Raw genomic sequence first — 26195 nt, forward strand, 5'->3', positions numbered from 1 at the left:
AGTCAGTAAGATTTTTAATACTTTTATTCAACAAGGATTCTGTAGATTGATCAAATCTAAAGACTTTTACACATTACCGAAAATGTATGTTTCAAATAAATGCTGTTCTTGGAACCTTTTTGGAGTTTTGCCATTACATTAATAAATTACATTTATATATTAAAATAGAAAACAATAATTTTTGAATTGTAAATTGTAATATTTCAAAACATTACTGTTTTTACTAGATTTTTGATCAAATAAATGCGGTCATTGTGAGTGTGAGGAACTTCATAAGTTTCAAAACCTTATCGACCCCAAACTAATGAACGGTAATATACACTGTATACTATATACATATATAAAAGAAATGTTTAGACTTTTCTAGACTTTTTGTCTAGTATTTTAGTTGTTTTATTGTTTCTCTGAGTGCTGTTTGTCACCTGACAGACCAGATCTTCTACTTTTTTGTACCTCATCTCTTAAGGCTCTTATGAGTTCAATATTCCTGAGGATCTTGGCATCGGGAAACCTGGAGGAAGAGTAAAAGCGAATGACAGAGACATCGGGGAAAATGCTAAATCAACTTACACCATCATAGGTGGAGACGAGAGGGATGTCTTTGAGATTGTCACTGATGCTCAGACTCAGGAGGGAATCCTCAGACTCAAGAAGGTAAGACCAGAAAAGTAGGCTTAATGTACCATAGGGACTCTCTAACAGTTGTAAACTGTCTGTTACAGAATTGTCACGGAGCTGCATATTGTGAAAAATATGAAAAGTGGCTCATTACTGATGACAAATGACTGCTAATATTGCAGAGACAGAACCTCTCAGTGTGTATCGCAGGAGTCGGAAACCTATTTGACACGGCGTGCCATTTTAAATGTAATTTTAAACACTGTGCCATACCCTCCAAAAAGAAAGAATTAATCATGCAAATTAATTAATTATGCAAATTACTGCATTAGTGTTGTACTTTTTTTAAGGTTTGCAACATTATTTTCACTGGCTTGTGTTGTTGTTGTGTTAGTTGTTCCCTATGAGTTATGTGTCATGTTGTGATAAGTTGAGTCCTTTTCTATAATTATATAGTTGTTAGTTGGCGTCATTGTGGTTTGTGTGTAGAATGGGAAGGATTGTGTATGTCTGGTCGTTAAAAGCAGTAACTTCTTATTTTTAGCAAGTTCTGAAACCAAAAGGCAACAAATTCAACAGAACAAACTGTGGCCTATCATCCGATCAAATAGAAAAGAAAATAGTGCTTAACTTCCCATTCAGCTCATAACTTAATAATACAGGCAATGTGACTGTGATGAGGACTACTGCAATAGTTAGAGTGGCATGCAGGTGCGAGAGATATCAATATTTCCAAAATGCACACCTAACATAAAATGCCTAAGGTGTCTAAGCCCTGCTGGTTTGTATGTACTCTTTTGCTACAGGAACTAGATTTTCTTAGAGATACTTACTTTTAGTTTAATGCAGCTGATAGCAGGCACAGTCCCTGGAGTGTGTACACCTAAAACTGGTAGTAAAACTGCAGTCTAGGTGTTCTGAGGTTTGAGAACTACTGTAACTCTGAACCTCTTGACTTTCTATGCTCAATTCTCAGCCCTTTTGTAGCAGCGTATATTTGCATATGGAATGGCCATTGTATGCAAATAAGAACCCTTCACAGCGGATGAGAGGACAATGAAGCCCTTTTATCTTACAGGGACATCTATAGTGCAACTGTGCAGCAACAATGCTGCACAAACAATGTGATAAAAATATGGAAAATGTACAGAATAAATTTCTCACTCTACATATTTGAAGCTGCATTTTGTGAACAACATGATGAGTATGTCATGTGGGAATTAGTCTGGAGGACTTGGTCATGATCTCTATTAATACAAAGAATTATTTCAGAGTTAAACGAAATGTGTGCTTTAAATAATCTGCATTATTCAACAGCTTGAGACATCATTCTCAACTCTAGTTCTCCAGAATCAATTTGTGTGCAATCAGATTGTCTTTTATTTTGCACAGCACCTTGAGAAGCAACATTTAAAGCCAAAGGTAACACTTTATTTTAAGGTGATGTAGCTACATGTTACATGTGCATTAGGGGTGTAACGGTACATGTATTTTGTCCCGAACCGTCACGGTACAGACGTCACGGTTCGGTTCATGCAGTTAGACGACAAATACAGTCAGTCACAGGCGATCCACACTACAATCCAGAAGGGGGCGCACACAGTAATGCTTTTTAGCCTAACCCCTTTTAACCAGAATTAACCACCAATAATCGCAATAAGTTTTGTTACTTTCGATAAGAAACAAAGTGCCATCTTTCAAATTCTGTCAATTTTATCACAAAATTCAAACAATAAATGACGTTTTGACGCTTTTTGATGTGGCGTGACATAGGCGCCTCACTTCAAATGGCAGCGCGGAGCACGAGTCAATACGATCATCCTTTCCTCTTTAATACTACAGAATTGAATGAACATCTGAAGGTACGTTGAAAGATACAGTACAACATATCATATCTCGTGTAATCGCTCAAAGTAAAACAGCCGCGGAAAGATTTCAGTAATACAGTTTGTAAACAATATGTCACGTAGTATTACATTTACCTCAGAAAAGCCATTCAGTGTCAATAGGTTGTTAGCTCGCTAGAGAAAATAACTATTTTGCTAAATACAGTATATGCACTATATTAGCCTGTATATTGATTATATTTTACTTAACCTGTTTTGTTAAGTAATGTAAGCTAATGTTTATGTAGTTAATGAAGTTAATGTAAGGCCTAAATAAATCTGTCATGAAAACAAGTTATGACAGCCACTGTGTAAATGATTATATTTCAACTAAGAATTGGAGAAACAGAAGTTAATGCAAAAATGTGTAATTTACATGTTTAAAATACATAATTTTTTTTATTATTATTTGAGTGTTGATGGTTATATCTAAAAATAAATAGCAACTGAATTTAATAATTTGAGCTCTGTTGTTAATTGTAACCTTTATTATCGTAATGTGCAAGTAAGGGCTCCCTAATAGTTTACAGCATTAGCAGAGATAGCAGAGATTTTTTTTTTTATCCTTAAGAAAATTTTAATTATAACTGAATACATTTAAAGACAGAGACACAGTTGGTTCAGTAAAACATTGTTTAATGCAAAAAGAGAAAAAATTGTTTTCCCACCCTGCTGTACCGAACCCATCCCGAACCATGACTTCAAAACCGAGGTATGTACTGAACTGTAATTTTTGTGTATCATTACACCCCTAATGTGCATATTATAGTACTAAAAGTAAATTATGCATAAATAACTAACCCTATACTAAGTACGTGTTTATTTAATTTTACTCAGTACTTATTTGTTAAAGTGTAATTACACTGTAACAATGTCACCTAAATAAGGTGTAATAATAATAACAATAATACAATTATATAGAAAGATTAATGGCCTCTTTAATATTAGAATCATAAAACAAAAGAAAGAAAAAACCTGGAGAAAAAGCAAGAAATAAAAAAAGTAATTTGGTTTGTCCCAGGTCTCTCACAGCTGAATGTGTAATGGCATGCCTGTTTTTCCTCGTCTTCTCATCCCATAGCACTTGGCCTGGAATCTGTTGTCTGCATTACTAATAGCATGATGGATGGCATTGCATGAGAAAAACAGGCAATCAACAGCCCACTCCCTGCTAACCTCTATACCTCCAGACGGTGCTGGAGTTCAGGAGAGCAGAACAAGCTTGTAAAGCACACAACCCTTATTTTTCCTCACTTTTTTGCACCTGCCACTGTGCGCAGACACACATTTTCCCCAGGCGCTGGGGCTGAGCCAGTGTGCGCCAAATATCATCTGCAACCGATGCAGCCCTCACCAACAATTAAAATTTGGTTTTACTTCTGCTAAATATTGAATGGGCATGAGCCTTTGTAGCAAGGTTAAACATATTGATTTGAGTGATATGCCACAGGCTCAGAAAGTCAAGATACTGCTTTGTTGTAAAGGGATGCATGCTTTCATCTCCTCTCTGCCCCCCTTAGGCTTTTGTGGCGGTGGAGAGGGAAGCTGTACTTCTCCTGCTGCTGATCTTTGATGCTTCTAAATGCCCCTGTAAACATACACTCTCAAACCATGCTGGGAGTTTTTTGAGAGTCAGCTAGGTGCTCTAAAACAGGAATGTATGGACGTGGTAAAAGTCAATCGCAGCCAGGCGGTACAGTGTGTGTTCAATGGACACATGAAAGTCTGAATTGCATCATCTGGAAACGATGGAGGTCAAGTGACAGCCATAGTCATATTCAGACCTTTCTGCACAATCAGTGCCAAAATGGAGACCCAGAGGGATGCGAAAGTGCCAATTCCACTGTAGAGAGTAAAATGGCATACATGACTATCAAAAGAATGAGGTGTTGGCATGATATTTTTAGATGGAACAGATTTGCAGTGTCTGAGATAAGAGGAGCTTGTTTGAGTCTTGCCAATATGCAAAGCTGCATTTGAATCACGTCCTCAAAAAAAACCTCAACTATAATTAACTGGTAACATTTCTAGCATGTTGCTTGGTTAAAGATAGGAGTTTCTTTCTTTCTTTCTTTCTTTCTTTCTTTCTTTCTTTCTTTCTTTCTTTGTACCTCTGCAGATGTTGTCTCTTCAGTTGTTTTTTTTTTTGTTTGTTTGTTTTTTTGTTTTTTTTGTTTTTACATTTAAGACATAAAACTCTATGAACTGTCACCAAAATTCAATAGACTTGAACAGCACTGACCTTTTCCAAAGCAAGCAAGGTGCCAGCCTGCAGCTTGTTCTGAATTTTACATCATAGGGAAACTTCTGCTTGTAAAGTCTTTCTGGAAGGTGCTCTGTTATTCTCAGCCCAAAACAATTCTCTCATTTTACAGATTTTCAGATGCTACACAGAAATGTAGTTCTATGTTATTTCTTTATTTATCAGCACTGGAAACTTTATTTTATTTAGATGCTTTTAACCTTTTATTAGATATAAATAGCAGTGAAAAACACTGGAAACTATTGGGAAGAGGAAGAGACAAATAGGAAGAGGTCATGGTGTCTTGAAATGCTTATCACTCAAAACTGAGTGGTTACTTTGAACTTTGAAGGAGATATAGAGTAGAGAGTTGAGTAAAAGTGCACCAGTCAACCATACCAAGAGCTCTGTATTATACTGTAATATACGGGAAGGAAAAATGTAAACAATGTTGTTCTTCTGAACGTTCTATTGATTAAAGAAAATTGAAGAAAAATATGCATCACGGTTTCCACAAAAATGTTAATTGTTTCAACATTGATAATAATAAGAAATATTTCTTGAGCACCAAATTAGCATATTAACTTGATTTCTGAATGATCATGTGACACTGAAGACTGGAGTAAAGGGTGCTGAAAATTCAGTTTTGCCATCACAGATATAAATTACATTTCAAAATATATTAAACTAGAAAACCGTTTTAAAACAGTAATAATATTTCATGGTATTAGTGTTTTTACTGTAATGGCCTCTTGTGTTTTCTTATCTATCTTGGCATGATGGTAGTAGCAAGGGAAGGGTGAAAATAAAATGAAATAAAATCCTCCCAAAAGCTTTGTGGACTGCAGGAGACAGAGGTACATGGGCTGTTCTTTTCCACATGCCCTGCTGTCAGCCGCACTGACTTCAAAGTGTGCTGATAGAGGAACTCCAGCTGCTCTCCTCTCCCAGCTGGGGCTGCTCTCGGCCCGGCTCCAGTGTCCGCCTGACCTCCCCTGTGGGACAGAGGCTTTTTTTGACAACATAAGCAAATTCTTCATTCTACCACTTCTCCTAATTCATAGAACCTGTTTCTTTTTCATGTGTACATCAGCGGTCAGGTCTAGTTTAGTTTTTTTTTTTTTTTTTTTTTTTTTTCAATAAAAGAGCAAAGGGAGGGATTCAAGCCCTTTATTCAAGTTAAACTGAGATAGAGAGAGATGTGATTCAGAATACTGGGGTATCGGTACGGTACAGTCATTGGGAGAGTAAAATCTGTGACATTTTTACTGAATGAAAATGGTGTTCTCTTCACTGTAGCTTGTACTTACACAGGTGGGGTGAACACAAGGTCTTTCCTCATACACTGAAATCACAAATATTTATCCTGGATTTATCCTACAAATAATTCCCAAATTGTATTTTATCTTCTACTTCAATAATATCTCACCATTGGATAATTGCCTCAGAGAATACATTAACAATGTTAGCATCATGGTATTGTGGGCAAGGATTAATTTTGTTTTCAGACAACACAAACATGCAAATTGTATTTTTTATGATTTCTTAACAATTTGCAATGCAGTCCTTGTGTTTCCATTAGATTAACCTTATTTGCAGCCTCATTTAAATCCCAAACACATGCTGTCTCTGCCACAAATTAATAACAGATCCCACGCTCCAGGTGAAAGTGTGGTTATTGCTACTAAATATTATTTTTGTTCACACTGCAATTGGGCTCACAGCAGCTTAAATCTTAGCCACTGCAAGGTGGGAGGAAGTCTGTGCAATTACAGACAGACCTGCAAGCCCAGCAAACTGAGTCCGCTAAAACCAGGAAACCGTTTGTCTTTGTTTTTGTGCCCATTAATAATAAACATTTCTCTTTCTCTGTTTTCCAGCCTCTGGACTTTGAGTCAAAACATTTCTACAACCTAACAGTGGTTGCGACCAATATACGTGCCGATTCGATTACTGGTGGGCCCTACATGGACCAGGCCACGATCAAAATCGTTGTTGAGGATTCAGATGAACCCCCTGTCTTCACAAAGTCCACTTATCTCTTCGATGTGCACGAAAACGCTGCAATCAACACAGTCATAGGAGCGGTAGTGGCGACAGACCAGGATGCCCCACACAGCCAAGTCAGGTAAAGGCAATCATTTCTAGCCAATGCGTTCTTGACAGAAGAAGTCTCGTGCTCTGTTGTCCTCCTTGGCGAAATTAGGGCAAAAACTTCATTAAACCATGAGAAGCTCAAGCTCAAGCTTCTACATCAATCTAATATCCAAGTACTCCATCACCGCTGCATCCTACCAGCCATTAAATGCTGCTGATGAAATTGCCTGTAGAGGTGCATTTGCATTCAGACTAAATGGAGCTCTCACCTCCACAGAATTGGTTGTACTGGGAAAGAGAGAGGGGGGGGGGGGGGGGGGGGGTGGTAAGAGATGGGACAATGACACAATAAGATTCCGCCCCTTCCTCCCACCGATGTATTTCACTTCTGTGACTTCCTTCTTGAAAAATTACAAGGGCACCTTCAGTATAGGTTATACAGCCAATTTCTCTCAGTCCAACCTAGCATTCCATTAATTCTCCAGTGACTTGCGATGTTTCGGGACAACACGCAACAGGTTGTGTAATTACACGGAGAACTGGGAGCAGGGGAGAAATCAGAGATTGGGTTTCAATGGTGCAGTGGAGTTTACACCAAGTGAATGTTCTCTCGTGTGTTATATATTTAATCTAGGGCTTCACATTATATAGAAATAAAGTCAAAATTGTGAAATGTGATTATTACGTCACAAAGGCTGCGATTAAAGTTAACACTTTATTTCAATAGTCCGCTTTATACATACAATAAGTAACTTTGCAACGTCAACTAACACTTATTAGAGTATTAGTAGACTGTAGTAGACTGTTAGGTTATTGTTAAGTGCTAGAGTTCGGGTAAGTATAATAAGTTGTAGTAATATGTACAGTACACAGCATAAATGAGTACACCCCCTCTGAAACTTCTGAAAGTCAGCAATTACTCAGTTACTTAGAAAACATGTTAGGGTTCTTTAGAGATATAATGTTCCAGCAAGTCTGCTTAATCAATTACCAAAGAAGCATGTCAAAATAAGATTTTCTTATCAAGGTGATAAAATGTTGTGTAGCAAAATTTAAAATGTAAAATGTTGTGTTGAGTACACCCTCCTAAAAGTTACTAAATAAAACGAAATAAAAATGTTCTGGTGTAAGCTTAAGGCAATGTTTGATCAACAGGTAAGTATGTTAAACCAAAACATTTAAAGAGAAGTAATTTCTTTACAATTAAAAGTGTTATATAGCCCACTTAATGCTGACAACAATGGAACCACTTGGGAGAGAACTGTCAGGAGACTTATTTCTTAGCACAAAAGAGGACAGTGGTACAAGAGGATTACCAAATCATTGTTTTTAGTGTGAAAATATAGCAAAAGTAACACAGAAATTCAAAAACAATGGACTGAAATAATCAGGCCTTCATTTTAAGCTTTCATTTAGTGATGAGGGATTTTTTGCTAGACAAAGAGCAGGAGAAATACCAAGCGAGTGTCTCAGAGCCAACAAAAGCTATGAAAAGAGTGACTGTTTATCTCACAGAGTAAGATGCAGCCTGCAGAAATGACATGCATGGTTGTTGTTCTCACTGGAACTACCTACTGTAGCCAAAGCAGAATAAAGTCAGTTAGCCATTTCCAAAGCCCATATTTCCAAAATATAGATTCCCAGAATCTGGTCAATCTTAACACTCTTGAGCACCTGTGTGGGATTCTGTAGAGACGAGTTGAGCAACACTCCCCATTAAAGATCAGGGCATTTAAGGAGCTCAGCATCCAGGAGTTAAACAGCACAGATGTGACAATTTGTCATGAACTTGTACTCTCCATGCCAAGAAGGGTCAGAGCAGTATATTCAAAATTATGGAGGGCATACTAAGTGCTAGAATATTATACATTTGTTGAATTAAATCTAGGGTGTACTCATTTTTGCAATCCTTAATTTAAAGGTGCCCTAGAATCAAAAATTGAATTTACCTTGGCATAGTTGAATAACAAACGTTCAGTACATGGAAATGACATACAGTGAGTCTCAAACACCATTGTTTCCTCCTTCTTGTGTAAATCTCATTTGTTTAAAAGACCTCAGAAGAACAGGCGAATCTCAACATAACACCGACTGTTACGTAACAGTCGGGATCATTAATATGTATGACCCCAATATTTGCATATGCCAGCCCATGTCCAAGGCATTAGACAAGGGCAGCCAGTATTAACGTCTGGATCTGTGCACAGCTGGATCATCAGACTAGGTAAGCAAGCAAGAACAATAGTGAAAAATGGCAGATGGAGCAATAATAACTGACATGATCAATGATTACTTGATATTTTTAGTGATATTTGTAAATTGTCTTTATAAATGTTTTGTTAGCATGTTGCTAATGTAATGTTAAATGTGGTTAAAGTTACCATTGTTTCTTACTGTATTTACGGAGACGAGAGCCGTCGTTATTTTAATTTTGAAACACTTGCAGTCTGTATAATGCATAAACACAACTTCATTCTTTATAAATCTGTCTAACAGTGTGTAATGTTAGCTTTAGCCATGAAGCACAGCCTCAAACTCATTCAGAATAAAATGTAAACATCCAAATAAATACTATACTCACATGATCCGACACATGCATGCAGTATGCATGACGAACATCTTGTAAAAATCCATTTGAGGGTTATATTACTGTAGCTGTGTGAACTTTGTAAATGCACTGTATTATAGTCGAGAGCTCGGGGGGCAGGGGGCGCGCAATTTAAAGGGGCCACAGCCTGAATCGGTGCGTAGTTAATGATGCCCCAAAATAGGCAGTTAAAAAAATTAATTAAAAACAAATCTATGTGGTATTTTGAGCTGAAACTTCACAGACACATTCAGGGGACACTTTAGACTTATATTACATCTTGAAAACTGGTTCTAGGGCACCTTTAAACAAAATTGGCTAATTTACTTATTTTATGGCTATTAATGACATATATTTCTCAGTTTTTATTATGTATGTTTAATACATTTTAGTTTTGCCATCTTTCCATGAATTGTATTAGTGATCATAAAGAAAATACATATTTTGTATTTGTTCAGAGGGGGTGTGCTCATTTATGCTATGCACTGTAGTTTCAAAGTTACTTATAGTCAATAGATTTAAAGTGAAGTGTGTTCTTTTATACTGTGTTCCTTTACATTCAAGCAACTCATGCAGTTCACAGTAAATGCTGCTCCACACAAATCCATCCAAGTCATATTGAATGGGTCAAAAACAGTGAGAATGTAGCTTATGGTAACTCAAGTGAGAGTGGAGAATTGTATTATTATTATTATTATTATTATTATCATTATTATTTCATATACCTGTGTGAACAGCCAGATATATATATATATATATATATATATATATATATATATATATATATATATATATATATATATATATATATATATATATGTACAGCTCCAATTTATTAATTCAAAGAAATGTTAATGTCTCTCTGTTGAACAACAAATGTTTATTTTATATTGTAGTGTACTTACTTTGTATTTCATAGTCACTTTCTTTGGCTGTTGCTTCAAAATATGAGATATAATAATTGCTGTGTGATTTAAGCATTCCAGCACTGACATCTGTGCATAGTGATTGGAGTTTAAGACTGCATTATTAGGAAGAAAATCTGTTGCATTTGCTGTTGCCAAGGTGGGGTGTTGTTGTTTCTTTTTCTTTCTTTTTTTTTTTTTATTTATTTATTTATTTTTTATATTTGCCTTCCTGGGTTGGAATTCATTTCCATTGCTGTCATTTGTGCACCCATTGGTCTGACATTCAGGCTTTTTTTATCAATGCCTTTGTGTTGTTTGGAAGATGAATTACTTCTATCCTGAGGCCATCGAGTAGATTGTGTTAAGCTATACATGACATGGTCCATTTAAGCATTAAAAGATGAATTGTCTTTTCTAGTGTGATCAAATGATTTTTGTTGTTGACTTGAACCATAAAGTGGTAAAGTTGCATGTCTTACCATGTGGAAAGAAGAGTTAAAATCATTTTAAAAGGTAAATAGAAAATCAGATGAAAAAAAGGATGACTGACTGACCAAATAGCCAATGCTGAATTTCATAGAGAAATATGATAACTAATACCTTACCTCAAATGACAAAATTTCTGCTTGAATACACCTAATTGTGCACATTGCTGTGGATATCACATCAATAGGAGAAGCAATCAAGGTGAAACTAGCAAGAATTAAAAAAAAAAAGAAAAAAAAGAAAAGTGTAATTGTGGCTTTTAAAGGACTCTGGTAAAATGAAAATGTCAGTTTTAATCACAACTCAGCATGGAAACATTCATTCACAGAAACATTGTTCCTCATCAGTCTGACCTCTCAGACCACCACTACCTTCCTCTCTCTCTCTCTCTCTATAACACATTGCAGGATTTATCTTGCTTTTGTGAAACTGACATGCATCAAATGGTGCCAAGCTGTATCCAACTTCAAATTAGCCCTGTTAGAAATATTGTCTATCTGTCAAAAGAAGTGTGGGTGTAATCAGTGGGGATATTTTAACCTTCTCTGACAGAAGTCCCTCTGGCTCCAGATCTTGCTGTGGCACCTGATATCTAGCATATGCTAAAACATGGTGTGACTGCTCTTGATGGCAATTGTGTTATACTGATGTACTGTATGCTTTATGTATAAAGAGGAAGCAGAGTCATTTGATTTGGTTACTGCCCATTTACAGAGTGAGCTTACTGAAAAACATTTGGTACAGTAGAATAAATTGTGCTTCTGTGAAAGTCCCCTTAATTACCCTTTTACACAACAATAATAACTAAAAGGCCTAGAGAAAATGTTCTATTGTGTGCTTTTTGGTAAAAAGGAATAGATATTTTGTTTTTAATATAAAAGTCTATTAGTTTATACATATATTTATATTAGTATAATATAAAATTAATGGCATAACAAACATTTTTTTCTTACATCACAATGGAAAGTGTTCTTTCTTTCTTTCTTTCTTTCTTTCTTTCTTTCTTTCTTTCTTTCTTTCTTTCTTTCTTTCTTTCTTTCTTTCTTTCTTTCTTTCTTTCCTTCGCCATATTCATTTGCGTAATGTAATAAAATGGTCACACTTTACATTAGAGTGCCCAGTATAGCTGCAGTATAATTACATAAGCAAGTAGGGCTCCTGAGTAATACTAATCAACAACATACACTTCATATGTAATTATTTTGTGGAGTGACTTGTGATTAACTGATGTTTTTGCTACCATAATTATTTATATTAACCTGTAATATGTGCTTTGGCTCTTAGGGTGATAAAAGAAGGTGGTAATGTTTATGTTGTTAAAGGCACAGTATTTTTTTTCACCACTAGGGGTCGCTAAACTCTTCAAAACAATAACAAAGGCGTAGAATGATGACGCAGTGAATGAGCGTGGACTCATGGAACTTGTCGTCATTCCGATGGATCTAATGTTAATGGTGAAATAATGTTTATGGATGAGTGAATGTTTTTAACATGACTGTAGTATAAAGCAGGGTGTGGCCGAGAATCGCGTTTGCTAATGAGAGACAGATATCAGTGCCACACGCGAGTCCCAGGGGATATAAAGGAATGAGGACATTTCATTCTACCGAACTACTCACATGTGCTGAAATACTACTAATACAGGTCAATTTATTTGACGAATTAAAATTGTGCGGTAACGCAGCACTGTTTCACTTGGTCTCAGGTGCTGGTAATATAATTAGAATATCATCAAAAATTTGATTTATTTCACTAATTCCATTCAAAAAGTATGAACATGAAAAGTATGAGCATGTACAGCACTCAATACTTAGTTGGGGCTCCTTTTGCCTGAATTACTGCAGCAATGCGGCGTGGCATGGAGTCGATCAGTCTGTGGCACTGCTCAGGTGTTATGAGAGCCCAGGTTGCTCTGATAGTGGCCTTCAGCTCTTCTGCATTGTTGGGTCTGGCATATCACATCTTCCTCTTCACAATACCCCATAGATTTTCTATGGGGTTAAGGTCAGGCAAGTTTGCTGGCCAATTAAGAACTGGGATACCATGGTCCTTAAACCAGGTACTGGTAGCTTTGACATTGTGTGCAGGTGCCAAGTCCTGTTGGAAAAATAAATCTGCATCTCCATAAAGTTGGTCAGTAGCAGGAAGCATGAAGTGCTCTAAAACTTCCTGGTATACGGCTGTGTTGACCTTGGACCTCAGAAAACACAGTGGACCAACACCAGCAGATGACATGGCACCCCAAACCATCACTGACTGTGGAAACTTTACACTGGACCTCAAGCGATGTGGATTGTGTGCCTCTCCTCTCTTCCTCCAGACTCTGGGACCCTGATTTCCAAAGGAAATGCAAAATTTACTTTCATCAGAAAACATAACTTTGGACCACTCAGCAGCAGTCCAGTCCTTTTTGTCTTTAGATGCTTCTGACGCTGTCTGTTGTTCAAGAGTGGCTTGACACAAGGAATGCGACAGCTGAAACCCATGTCTTGCATACGTCTGTGCGTAGTGGTTCTTGAAGCACTGACTCCAGCTGCAGTCCACTCTTTGTGAATCTCCCCCACATTTCTGAATGGGTTTTGTTTCACAATCCTCTCCAGGGTGCGGTTATCCCTATTGCTTGTACACTTTTTTCTACCACATCTTTTCCTTCCCTTCGCCTCTCTATTAATGTGCTTGGACACAGAGCTCTGTGAACAGCCAGCCTCTTTTGCAATGACCTTTTGTGTCTTGCCCTCCTTGTGCAAGGTGTCAATGTTTGTCTTTTTGACAACTGTCAAGTCAGCAGACTTCCCCATGATTGTGTAGCCTACAGAACTAGACTGAGAGACCATTTAAAGGCCTTTGCAGGTGTTTTGAGTTAATTAGCTGATTAGAGTGTGGCACCAGGTGTCTTCAGTATTGAACCTTTTCACAATATTGTAGTTTTCTGAGATACTGAATTTGGGATTTTCCTTAGTTGTCAGTTATAATCATCAAAATTAAAAGAAATAAACATTTGAAATATATCAGTCTGTGTGTAATGAAATGAATATAATATACAAGTTTCACTTTTTGAATGGAATTAGTGAAATAAATCAACTTTTTGATGATATTCTAATTATATGACCAGCACCTGTACAACTACATTTGAGTGTGTTGATTTTTTACTTTTTATTAGATTTTCAAAAGAACACAAAACGTACAAAAAAAAAATATATATATATATATATATATATAAAATAAAATGAGTAAATAAAAAATCAAAACTGAACAAAACAGAGATAAGAAACAAATTCTGTCAGCACTGCTTACATAGAATATGAATACTTTAGATTACATAATTATACCCTAGATATGGATTCTTCACAGTTCTAAGGAGATACATCTACATCTCACTACCTAATGAGTAGGTCACCAATAGATTTTACAGCTTTTTGCCAAGCCTGTACCATTCTTGGTTTAGCTTTATTAGAGTGTGTTGAAAGTTTTAATGTTATTCTATGTATTAGTTTGTTGGCTGTATGAGACTAACAGTAAGCTAGATCAACATTAGAATATCATACTGATGATATTCTAACATTTCATCATGTTATAATCTATATAACATTGATTAGTCTTATGTAGCCTACATTTGTTTACCTTGTCTAATAATGTGCAAGAGCGGCGTCTCTGTCAAGTCAAAGTTGTCGCAAAGCTCTCACCATCTCGGAAACGCCACGCCGATATTGATCCTCGTTTTATTACTCATTTTGTCCCAAAGTTTGCTTGCCACGATCCATAATGTTTGAACGAAACAACAACAGCGTGCCGCAGCTCTCCGAGTCTGTTGCCATGGTTACTATGCAGTACAAAGAAACCAGGGATAAGGCAGGTATTACGTCATTGACAGGCGACAAGGGAGGGATGGGCACTATTTAAAATTGTGAATTTCTCTGAATTTACAAATTCTTGGAAACATTTAGAATAATGTAAGTACACAGCTGAACGAAATATATAACACTGTGCAAGTGGTTTTTGGATATTTTAATATAAAAATCTTACATATTATGCCTTTAATCACATGTGTAAAGCATATCATGTAAAATTATTTTCAAAAAAAGAAGTAGTAATGTCGTAACTGATTTTACTCAATACAAAAATGTTATTTGATAAAAAAATACTAATGTATATTAATTAAGTGGAGAAATAACTCGAAAGACTGTAAAACCTTTTTTACATCTGAGGAGTTGTCTCATATTGAACTCACCTTAACTTAGGTTAAGTATCCTAAGTATCTGATACTTAACCTAAAGAAATGTTTATTTTTACTTTCTTTACACCCTAAAAAGAAGGAGGGGGAGGGGGGAAAAGGAATAATTAATTAAAAATTGTATTGTTTATTTTCTTTTTTTCTCCCACTCCATTCCCCACTGTAACTTTTGTCAGTTTGATTGACACATAGCAGAACATTTCAGGGTCTGTCTCTTGGTGGTACGTGGAGCTGTCAGAGCCTGACTGAAATCCACTCAGCCTCCTGGAGACTGATCCCAGGTGGGAATCCTGTCTGGCTGCCTGCACAGCAGTAGAGCACTCCTCCTGGACTTCCAACCTCAGTCTCAGGATCTTTACCATGCCTGAACATTTTCCTCATGTTCACTATCTAGACCAATGAATTATTTCTATTTATTTATTTTACACTCTTCATCCACTGGGGCCTTTTTGACAGTTATACCTCACACACAGCTTGTTTTTGAGACAATGCCCAAACAGACTTTACCTTGATAATTCAAAGATTAGTAAATTATAGGTGCATATGTAGAATATAAATATTTGTAAATATTTATAGTATATAAATATGCAGTATATTTTATGTTTTAGTCTCAGTTTTTTTTTTTTTTTTTTTTTTTTTTTTTTTGACCTATGACAAAATTGATTTATGATAATCATTACATTTAAAACATGATGCTAAAAATGTTATTTTAATGATATTTTGTGTGCACTTTTATTGGTTTATGTTTGCCACTGACTTTAATTTTCTATGATATGCTTTTAACAAAGTGTATATTAATCCACATATGGTAGATACGGAACAACTGAAAGATTATATATATGTTATGGGATCATTTTACCTCATATACTAAGGGATGTTGTTTTATTCTCTCTCTGTTTTCCTTCTACAGGTATTTTATTGATAGGCACACAGATTTAGAGAGGCAGTTTAACATTAACGTTGATGATGGGAAGATCACATTAGCTAAACCTCTGGATAGAGAGACGGATATGTGGCACAATATTACCGTGACAGCCACTGAAATTCGTAAGTACAATTTCCCTTTCTTCATCTTCTTGATTGAAACATTAACTGTTTTGTGTTTCAGAATGATTGTATAACAATATCAGAGAACATTACAGTAATGTGCAAAGAGATCATTAAAATCTGTGTAGAGGCACTTCAGACCAATAAACGTTTTACATCACAATTAACATCTTTTTTTTAATTATCTCATAGGATTTACAATAGAGAAACAAATGCGGGTATATACAGTATTTAACATCTCAAAAGGCACTAAGATAAAAAGGTCAAAACCTGGGTTCTAACTTTAAATGAACCATAACAGCCAATGTAAAATAACAAGTTATCTACTGTAACACCTCAGGTATTAATTTACCATTTACAGATTTTAAGGTTTATAAAGTTTCCTCTCAGAAACTGAAGACACTGAGATTTTACTGAATTAAACAGCTCAGCAGTCAATTCATGGACATCTAATGAGTAATTTCTACTCACGCCAGAGCTGTTTGCTGTACATAACAGATAAAAGAACATCTGTTGACTGGATAAAGAACTTATTAAACACAAGCTGTGGACCAGAAATAAACACTGCACAAGCCATCCATAAACCTCGAGATTCATTTTGATTGGCATGTACAGCTACATTATTCGGATATGGGAGCCAAAATGTTTTCACTGGAGGAGGAGAAAAATACTGATGTTGTCATATACAATTAACATAAGATGTCTTAGAGCTCAAAGAGCAGAATAAACTGAATTATTTAAGGGCTCCTCATGTAGCAACATTGCATGTGTGCAAAATGTTCATGTTTTTCAGTGTTTTGAACAATAATGACCAACAAAATCAGCATTTTTTTTTGGCTGATGCCTGATGTGTACAGAATGGCTATGAATATGAGTCTGCACTATTGCATTATGTTTAAATGTCTGGTCAGGCTCATTTTTTTTTTTTTTTTTTTTTTTTCCTATAAGGGCGATCATTGAGGGAAATTAATTGACAGGTCAAATGCATTTCAAATGCTGTTTGCTGTTCTAAGTGTCACACATTACAATTGCCATGTTCTAAAGCTAAACGAATAGATAATTGCTTTAAAAGTCAGCGGTTGCAACCTTAATTAAATATAATCATTTACATGGGTCCTCAAAAGGGACTGTAAATTACCGCCAATGAATAATTCCAATGAAAAGTTAATCTAATTAAATTGCCCTTTATTGTCTTCTAGACTTCAGCTGCCACCGTTTTATTAATATTCATTTTTTTAACCTTCATGTATAAAACATGCACCTGTACAGGGGATTTCAAAAGCACTTTGAATGTGTTTTTTTTTTTTTTTTTTCTCTCTCCACCGTAATCCTGTTTTGCATACTTGATAATGTCTAAAGCTCAAATGGATGCTGTGTCTCATCTGTCTCTCCATCAACCCAGAGGATAGGGGGGGGGGGGGGGAGAGAGAGAGAAAGAAATGGGTGTGAGGCAGAAAGAGAAAAGAAATAACTGGGTCATTTTATTTACCTGGGATTTGCAATAGCTCCCTTCTATATTTGGCCGCTGTACTTCTGTTTTCAGTGCTTTAATAGCTTGTCTCTTTTTGTATTAGGAAACCACAGCCAGATTTCCAGAGCCATAGTTGCAATCAAAGTGCTGGACATAAATGACAATGCCCCTGAGTTCGCCACCGAGTATGAGGCTTTTCTCTGTGAGAATGGAAAACCTGGACAGGTAAGAGGGCATCAATCAGGCTCGCCAGCAGCATCTCCCTCTCACAGCTCCTCCGTAACGATCAGCCACTGTAAATTATAGCCTGTTGATTTAAGAGAGAGAAGTAAGAGACACCTAGTAGGCCTTTTTAGCTACTCTCCCCCGCTCCCTTTGCAAAAAATGAAAACAATCAGATCCATTCAGGCCCAGTCAGAGCCTGCATCGCTCTAACCGACACGCAGTGTCTGCGACTAACAGTGTCAGTATGTACTTCTTCATCCTCCGCCCTCTAACACACTCACCGTGAGAACATTCTCCATCCATGTGGGGAAAAGAATGACCGTAATGATGATGGCGGGGTCCCGCTTTTCAGGGAGCTGTTAATCATGAAGAAAAAGAACTTGTCTTGAACGGGGATGGCAGATATATAGATGGACTTGGCACAGAAAAGTGGGCTGCCAAAGCCGCGCCCCTTAGCTTAGGGTCTCTACTTTTATGAGTGAATGAGACCGATTTTTCATCCCGTGTTGTCTGCTGTCAGTGTCTGGCCCCATATGATGTCAAAAGTGGAGTAATGGATGACCGGTCCCTCTCTTCGTGTCTGTGTCCACAGGTGATTCAGACCATCAGCGCTGTGGACAAAGACAATCCTTCCCAGGGACACACTTTCCACTACCGCCTAGAGGTGCTTAACAATCCCAATTTCACCATCAAAAACAATTTAGGTAAGACAACATATGACTGTAATTGATGAATTGTGCAACATTGACATTGAACTAACTTAAACAAATGGCACTATTGTCTTCTGTAGAGTTGCTTATAGCTGAATTGAATTCATTTCTTAATTAATAAACTTTACACAGTTATTGAACTGAACTGAATCAACCAACCTAGGCTCATTGTAAAAACACGCCTCTACCTATATTTCTGAAAAATGCCAAAAAACCATACCTATATATACAGTACACTGCAGTTTTCAACTGAAACACCAACAACATTCATTTCTTTTCACATAAATTATGATTACAGTGGCAAAATATTTCACAGGGTTCCTTGCACAATGTTGTGAACTCAAAACACTTTTAGTATATGATTTATAAAATAATAACATTCTGATGTTTGTATCACTTAACCAGCTCCATATGTTTGGCTTTTCTAATATAGTAAACTTGCTTTGTAGCTCACATGGTAAAGCATTGCACTTGCAATACAGCTTTTAGTGCCACTCATTGGACTTTTTTACTTTTAAAGTGTTGCGAATGGACAAGAAGCAATGTATTATTTTGCACAAATGTCACCACTGGCACATTTTTCCATTGAGCCTTAGTTAGAATTAACACTGAACTAACTTAAGCTGAATAACGGCACTATTGTTTTTGTAGAGCTGCTTTACAGCAAAATTAAAATGTGTCTCATTTTTGGTGAAGTTTGTATCATTGATTCTGTTATTTTACTCTTTATTACTGTGAAGCTGCTTTGAAACAATTTTATTGTATAAAGTGCTATATAAATAAAGGTGACTTGACTTGAAAGAGAGCAGGGAAATAATAATGAGATGAACAGAGAGAGAGAGAGAGAAAGAGGCATCTGCAAGAGCAAACATTATGTGTCAAGCGCAGTCCGGAGGCGTGCGTTTGAAGGGGAAATCTGGCGGAATTAGTGTACCCAAAAGTTAGCAGATGCACAATTGTCTGGTCATCAGCTATTTTGTACTCCCCAGTGCATTTTGAAAGAAAGCAAATGAACAGAATCCAAGCCGAGGTTTAGCGATGCAACTCGATGTAGGGTGACTTACTCAAAGTTGAGGCTGTGCAGCAGATGGTTCTAAATTTGTTTGCTAAATACACTGATTTTTTTTCTTTCTTTTTTGTATAACCTACCTGACCTTCCTTTTCACGCTGTGCTCCTGCTGTTCTCACTGCACAACCTAGTATTGCACTATGCTTTCGAAGACTTGAGGGAGAACTGTATTGATCTAGTTCCATTTGGCATGTGGTCTTATGGCTGACCGTTGAAGGAGCTGTTGTTTTGGCTGCTCACCAAAAAGAGGAAACGTGATATTTCTGAACCAGACGGATCAGACGTTACATCAAAAGAGCTTTGCCTTCCAAGGGACAGTCGTGTTTTGAGTTAATATGAAAGTAAGGAAGAGTGTGAAAAGGAAAGAAATATCTCTCTTTAAAGCGCTTCAAGTGAAGTGATAGAAAAAAAAAAAAAAAAAAAAAATATATATATATATATATATATATATTGGTGTAGGTCTCAATTGTATAAAACCAACGTAAACAGACAAAGTATAAAGTAATATTTAACAATTTTTTGTAGTAGTAGTAGTTTGGTAGTTTCAGGTATAAAATCGAAATTTCAGAATTTATGAACAACACATCACAGAACTAGTAGCACTAGGCTCGTTTTCTGTTTAAATTTTGTTAGAGAAATTGTGATTTATAATGTGTAGATTAATATACAAAGCAGTTTATTTTATGGTTATATTTAGATATTTATTCTGGTGTTTATGTGCTGTGATACAATGTGTATAGAAAACATAATTTAACAAAATAGACTCATGCTATAAAGAAATAATAATTATTATTATTATGAATAGTAATTTCGGTAATGCTCTATGGTGAGTTAGAATATAAATAAAGCTTGTAGTATCGTTTTAATCATTATAATAAATATTGTTGCATTATAATATAATTATATTTTTTATAATACATTATACTAAATACATTTACATTTAAATTTAAACATTTAGCAGACACATTTATACAAAGCGACTTACAAAATGAGGAGAACAATAGAAGCAACAATAAGAAACAATATGTGCAGTGAATAGTCCCAGTTTGTCTAGCACAGTACACATAGCAAGTTTTTATAAAAATTAAATAGATATACAGAATAGAATAGTAAGTGTTAGTATTAATGGGTCACGTGTTGACGAAAAAGATGCGTCTTTAGCCGTTTCTTGAAAATGGCTAAAGACTCAGCTGTCTTCATTATATTTTACATCTGTTATTCGAATGAACAAGGAACCCACAGAGAAGATCGGTAATAAAAATATTTCAAAGAAAAAAGAAAAAAAGAAAGATGAAACAACACTGATAGGAAAAGCACTGAACAATGGACTACTAAGACAAAGCCAGACCTTGAGAACTGTAAGATGAAGCAGACAGGCGGAATGTCATTAGTGACAATCTCAGTGATATCTTGAGAGGCAGCATGTATTATGAGTCAGCCTGAGTGAGTTCAGGTTAAAGATGGCCACTCCATCACAGAGACAGGAGAAAGCTCTGTAAGGACACCAGGCTTTGATGCACAGCCTGAGGCGTCTGGTGCACTAAGGCCGCTTTCTCATCTCTTCTGCTGTGCGCATATGTGAGTGTATGAGTGTGCATGTGTGTTTGATCGCGCTTGGCATCAAAACTTGTGCAGCAATTTGACAGCATTTCCAAATTTGTGCTATATCCTATTTCTTTTCATCACAGGATATGTTGTTACTTGTGATTCATGATTAAAAAGCACTATTGGTTGAGTCCCTTAAAAGAATAGTTCACTCAAAAATGGAAATTTTGTCATCATTTACTCACCCTCATGTCACTCCAAACCTTTTTTGTTTTTTTTTGAACGTTTCAGATATTTGATCATATAATGAAAGTCCAAAACAGCACTGAATGTATGCCATACATACATGCATTAGCTTGTTAGATACTGTACATTTACATGCATTGTTTCTGGCTATGCTTACTACATACCTTCAGAGGTAAAGTCTAGACTTCACACACTTGGATTAAGTCACATTCTGTTCTAGTCATAATATTATAAATCATATTTTCCCCATGTTCAGGAAACACACCATACAATTACGAGTGCAGTTTTTTTTTTTTTTTAGTAGCAGTTAATTGCATGATTATCCATCCTAAAGTCTCGTCTCAAAGATCATGTGCAAAAATGATCTGAATAATGCACATCACGGAGGCACACATGCAGTCTATGATGGTTCCCACATGCAGGTTGTCTGAAGCAGACCTCTGGAGCTGAGCTGGGGAGGTTTGTTTGTGATGATAACTGTAATTGCAGTGGATGGTGACATGGAGAGGCTGGAACGACCAGGACCACCTCAGCTACTGTGACCTTAAAAGTTGTGCTTCGGGGTATTGTGCCCTGAAAAAAAGAGATTGAAGACTGAAGCGCAACATAATAGCTCCCATATACTGTCAGAATAATATATTAGTCATCATTTTGCTGTAAATGTGACTAGTATGAAATGCTCAAATGCACTCAAACCTAGGAATATTTAATTTGACCATAACTGTGCGTTGGCACATTGAAATATGGTCAGATAATCATAGCAACTAATAAGGAATGCATATCAGTGAATATTCTTTGGTGAAATAAGATAAATTAATTCAGGACAATGTTCTTCACACATAATGACACATATAAAAAAATGGAACTTTAATTACATTGATAAATCATCTTGCAGCATTTGCAGATAATTGCTTTGTGATCTCAGGGAAACAAAAAGAAAGCCATATTTACATTTTTCATTAGCATGTTTATGAGCGGAAATTAAATTCCAACCCTATTCAGTTTACAGATATTTGTTCCATGAGCTCAGTGATGTCCTTTCATTCTGTAGTTTTATATGATGTACTTCCAGTCGTTCACCCTCATGAGAAGCAATAAATGAATACATACATTAACATTGCCCTGGTTGCTCCAAAGCTTTTTCCATAACATGGTTACTGTGTCGTATCCGTCTGAGGTGTTATCTACTGTATACCTTTTACTCAGTAACAGATTTTTCTATTCTTTCTTGAAATAAAAATTGAAGGCTTTTAGGGAGATATTGTTCAGCATATCAAGTGAAGGAGCTCCTTGAGACACTGGAGAGCTTCAACATATGCTTTGAGCTATGAGGGGGCAGATAATGAAGTTACAACTTCTGAAAAGAAGCACCAGCGGAGGCTCCAGTACTTTGCTCGGTGTCTTTGTCTGCCTTCCTGAGACACTTTACAAGAGATTGACAGCAGAGATGAAGCTATTTATACCCATCTGTTTATTTATCGCTGTAATAGATGTCGTCTTGTCGTAAATTTAATAGTGTGTCGTTTCCCTACCATTTACTTGCATGAATTGCCTTTGATTTCATACATCACAGCCAAACTTTATCTCTCCCTAGATAACTCGATCAGCGTTCTTGCCAAGCATGATTCCTTTCGGCGTCAGAAACAAGAGACGTACCTCCTGCCCATCGTCGTGACTGACGACGGAGAGCCTCCGATGAGCAGCACGAACACTTTAACTATCCGGGTGTGCGGCTGCAGCAGGGAAGGCATTGTGCAGTCGTGTAACGTGGAGGCTTTTGTTCTACCCATTGGTCTCAGCATGGGAGCTCTGATTGCTATTTTAGCTTGTATAATTCTACTTCTCGGTAGGTCACTTCAGCTGCCTCTTTTAGTCCACATTGTGATTTGCATGTAAAATCTGAATCTAAAAAGCACTTCGTAAAAGAATGGAATCAAAATCTAAGAACCGCATAAGGCAAAAGTAGAGATCACTAAGTGGATTTTCTTGTGCTTTTCAGTTATCGTGGTCTTGTTTGTGACATTGAGGAGACACAAGAACGAGCCTCTAATCATCAAAGACGACGAGGACGTGAGGGAGAACATCATCCGTTACGATGACGAGGGAGGCGGGGAGGAGGACACGGAGGCCTTTGACATCGCCACCCTGCAGAACCCAGATGGCATCAACGGCTATCTGCCCAGGAAGGACATCAAGCCTGACCTGCAGTTCATGCCCAGACAAGGTCAGCACTCGGGTCCGAACGGAGTAGACGTAGATGAATTCATCAACGTACGGCTGCACGAGGCAGACAACGACCCTACGGCTCCACCATATGACTCCATTCAAATCTACGGCTACGAGGGCAGGGGCTCCATTGCGGGCTCGCTGAGTTCCCTCGAAACGGCCTCCTCGGACTCGGACCAGAACTATGATTACCTCAGAGAGTGGGGTCCTCGCTTCAGAAGACTGGGCGAGCTTTATTCGGTGGGCGAGAGCGACAAAGAGACTTGACCTCCAGTCACTACGGACCTTTTGCTTTCGTCCACGTGACTTGTGTATTATGCTACGGGGATGTTAGACACTGCTGTTAAAACGGGGGGGAAGCCTTTTTTTTTGTTTAAACTTCTTAGAGAGACCTAATAGCATTAGTCATCTACCACATAAGAGTGCATTGTAACGTCAGAACTTAACAGTGTCTATAGTAGGAGGTCAATGATTCTTGTGGAGTGTGAGTTTAGATTACCGTCACTGAGTGTCTAGCAGTATTTTGGGTGTTTGTTGTTCACTGTGACCACCAGAGGCATCAGAACTTTGATTCTTGGTAGTCGCTTGAAAAGACTGGATGGAAAGAGGACATTTGGGAGGACACCTTGTAGCCCGCTGGGGCAGGAGAAACAGGACTGCAGAGGCCTCAACATGACACCGCTCCCCAGCGACAACAGATCTCTTGCCGTCATTCAGCCAATCAGATAAAGGAACATTTAAAAAGAAGGTAAACTAAATAGCAATATATTGTCTACATTACTTATGAATGTATGTGTGATTTAACAAATGCGGGCGCAATGAAAATACATCACACTGGCTTTAGGAGCTGCCTGCTGAGATAAGATTCGACCCTTTGATACTACGTGGCCAGATTTCTGGAGTAAACTGAAAAAGCCTCGAGGCTTGCTTTATACAACCCTTTGTATCCATATGCTTTAAGTGTGATTCACACTCAAAGATGATTAGAGTGTGTAAGACTGAGTTGAGGACAACAAGAGAATTGTGGAAACAATGAGGCCTTCGTTTTACAAAAGCAAGCATTAAATACAGTCGTATTCCAATGTTTTTTGGAACATTGATGTGTTTCTTCATTATTGTGTATGTTTTATATAAATATAAAAATATTCATCGCCAGTCGTCTGTTTTGTGCTGCAGGTTTGAGTATATTTGTACTTTTTATTTTTTTATTTATTTATTTATTTTAGTGAAATTGTTATTTTTATTAACTTTTTCATTTAAAGTTTCAAGCTTTTCCTCTTCAGCTTTGTTTCATTCTGCTGCGTCACTGTTTTTTAAAAGTTGAACTGAATTTCTCTGCTGAAATTCACATGGTGAGATTCGTTACTACACTGAACTGTGAAATCCACAGAGGATTTGTTCTTGACCGGGAAAGATAAGTCAATATTTTATTGACAGTGTGTGTGTGTGTATATATATTCACATACTATATACAGTGATATCAGTGATCATTCTAAGCACAATAGCTGAAAGCATCTAGTTCATGTTTATATTTGACCCCTGCCATTTTTAAAATCAAAAGTCAGAAACCATCGAGTAAAGAAATACAGAAACAGACATGCGTAATGTGCTGCACTGTATGATATTAGAGCAAAAAAAAAGAAAAAAAGAAAAATATGTACATAGAGTCATTGCTGATTCTCTTAGCTTTTCTTTGAAGTGATGGGTTTTGTCTATGCACGTTAGCTATTGCACATGGGGATCTGGCACTGGAGCTGCGTGCATATTCTGTTTGTATCGATGCGATATATATGGCGATTCTCTTGGACGGACAGTATATATAAAATAGTCTTTCATGCAAATCATATTTTCTACTGTGCTTTAATGCTCATACACTTGTGTTTAATTAGCTACTCTCTGTATTGTAATCTAAGATATCCATGTATTGTTTCCTACTTTGTGAAATATATTTTTATAAATACTTGTGGGTGTAACTTTTCTTAAGCCACAGGTCATACCCGTACATGTGATCTCTTTCTTGCTTTTATGTTTTAATGAAAATGATTCTCTCATTTGGCATAAAACTAGGTCTGCTGATTAAGAATATAAACTAAATTGATTACACAAGATGCTTATTTACTCTTTCATGCATAAATTATGATAACCTCAGTCAGGATTTTTTTTTTTTTTTTTTTTTCAAATATTTTCAAAGATATTTTTAGATTGTCCAAGATATTTTCATATTGTCCACTTGAGTGCACTTTTGGTTAACTGAAGAGATACTGTATTAAATATAATACAGTAATAGCACTGCAATACTGTGTGAATTTAACACATCAATGAATAAAATGATATAAAATCTTGTGAAAACTATAAAATATATACAAAAAATATATATAATACAGCTTAAATTATTGCAAACACAATTAGGTTTGTAACTACATACATGTTGAACTTTGCATGTTTTTTATATTAGAACACAAGGACATGATTCCGTCAAAGATCTCTACAACCAGTGAAGGTACAACTCTGTGGAAACCCAACTCAGACTATGTAGATAACGCTCATGCTCCCTCCAGCCCACCGGGGTATGTTCACCTTTATTAACTGATCGTTATGTTT

The 26195-nt window shown here is 36.6% G+C and overlaps 1 protein-coding gene across 2 annotated transcripts in view; it reads left to right on the plus strand.

Annotated features, from left to right (window-relative positions):
• Nucleotides 1–25697, plus strand: part of cdh8 (cadherin 8) — a 108411-nt gene extending 82714 nt beyond the window's left edge. Inside the window, exons 2-9 of one of the 2 annotated variants that reach the window (XM_048184700.1) lie at nt 228–311; nt 467–654; nt 6627–6874; nt 15966–16102; nt 17677–17798; nt 18391–18502; nt 22963–23214; nt 23368–25697. In XM_048184700.1, coding sequence (XP_048040657.1) covers nt 305–311; nt 467–654; nt 6627–6874; nt 15966–16102; nt 17677–17798; nt 18391–18502; nt 22963–23214; nt 23368–23861 — 1560 coding nt within the window. In that variant the 5' untranslated portion in view covers nt 228–304 and the 3' untranslated portion in view covers nt 23862–25697. The remainder of the gene's footprint in view (nt 1–227; nt 312–466; nt 655–6626; nt 6875–15965; nt 16103–17676; nt 17799–18390; nt 18503–22962; nt 23215–23367) is intronic. The other variant, XM_048184699.1, reaches the window with a different exon arrangement.
• The last annotated feature ends 498 nt before the right edge of the window (nt 25698–26195 follow it).

Source organism: Megalobrama amblycephala, linkage group LG3 (genome assembly GCF_018812025.1).
Source record: "Megalobrama amblycephala isolate DHTTF-2021 linkage group LG3, ASM1881202v1, whole genome shotgun sequence".
Lineage (NCBI taxonomy): Eukaryota > Metazoa > Chordata > Actinopteri > Cypriniformes > Xenocyprididae > Megalobrama > Megalobrama amblycephala.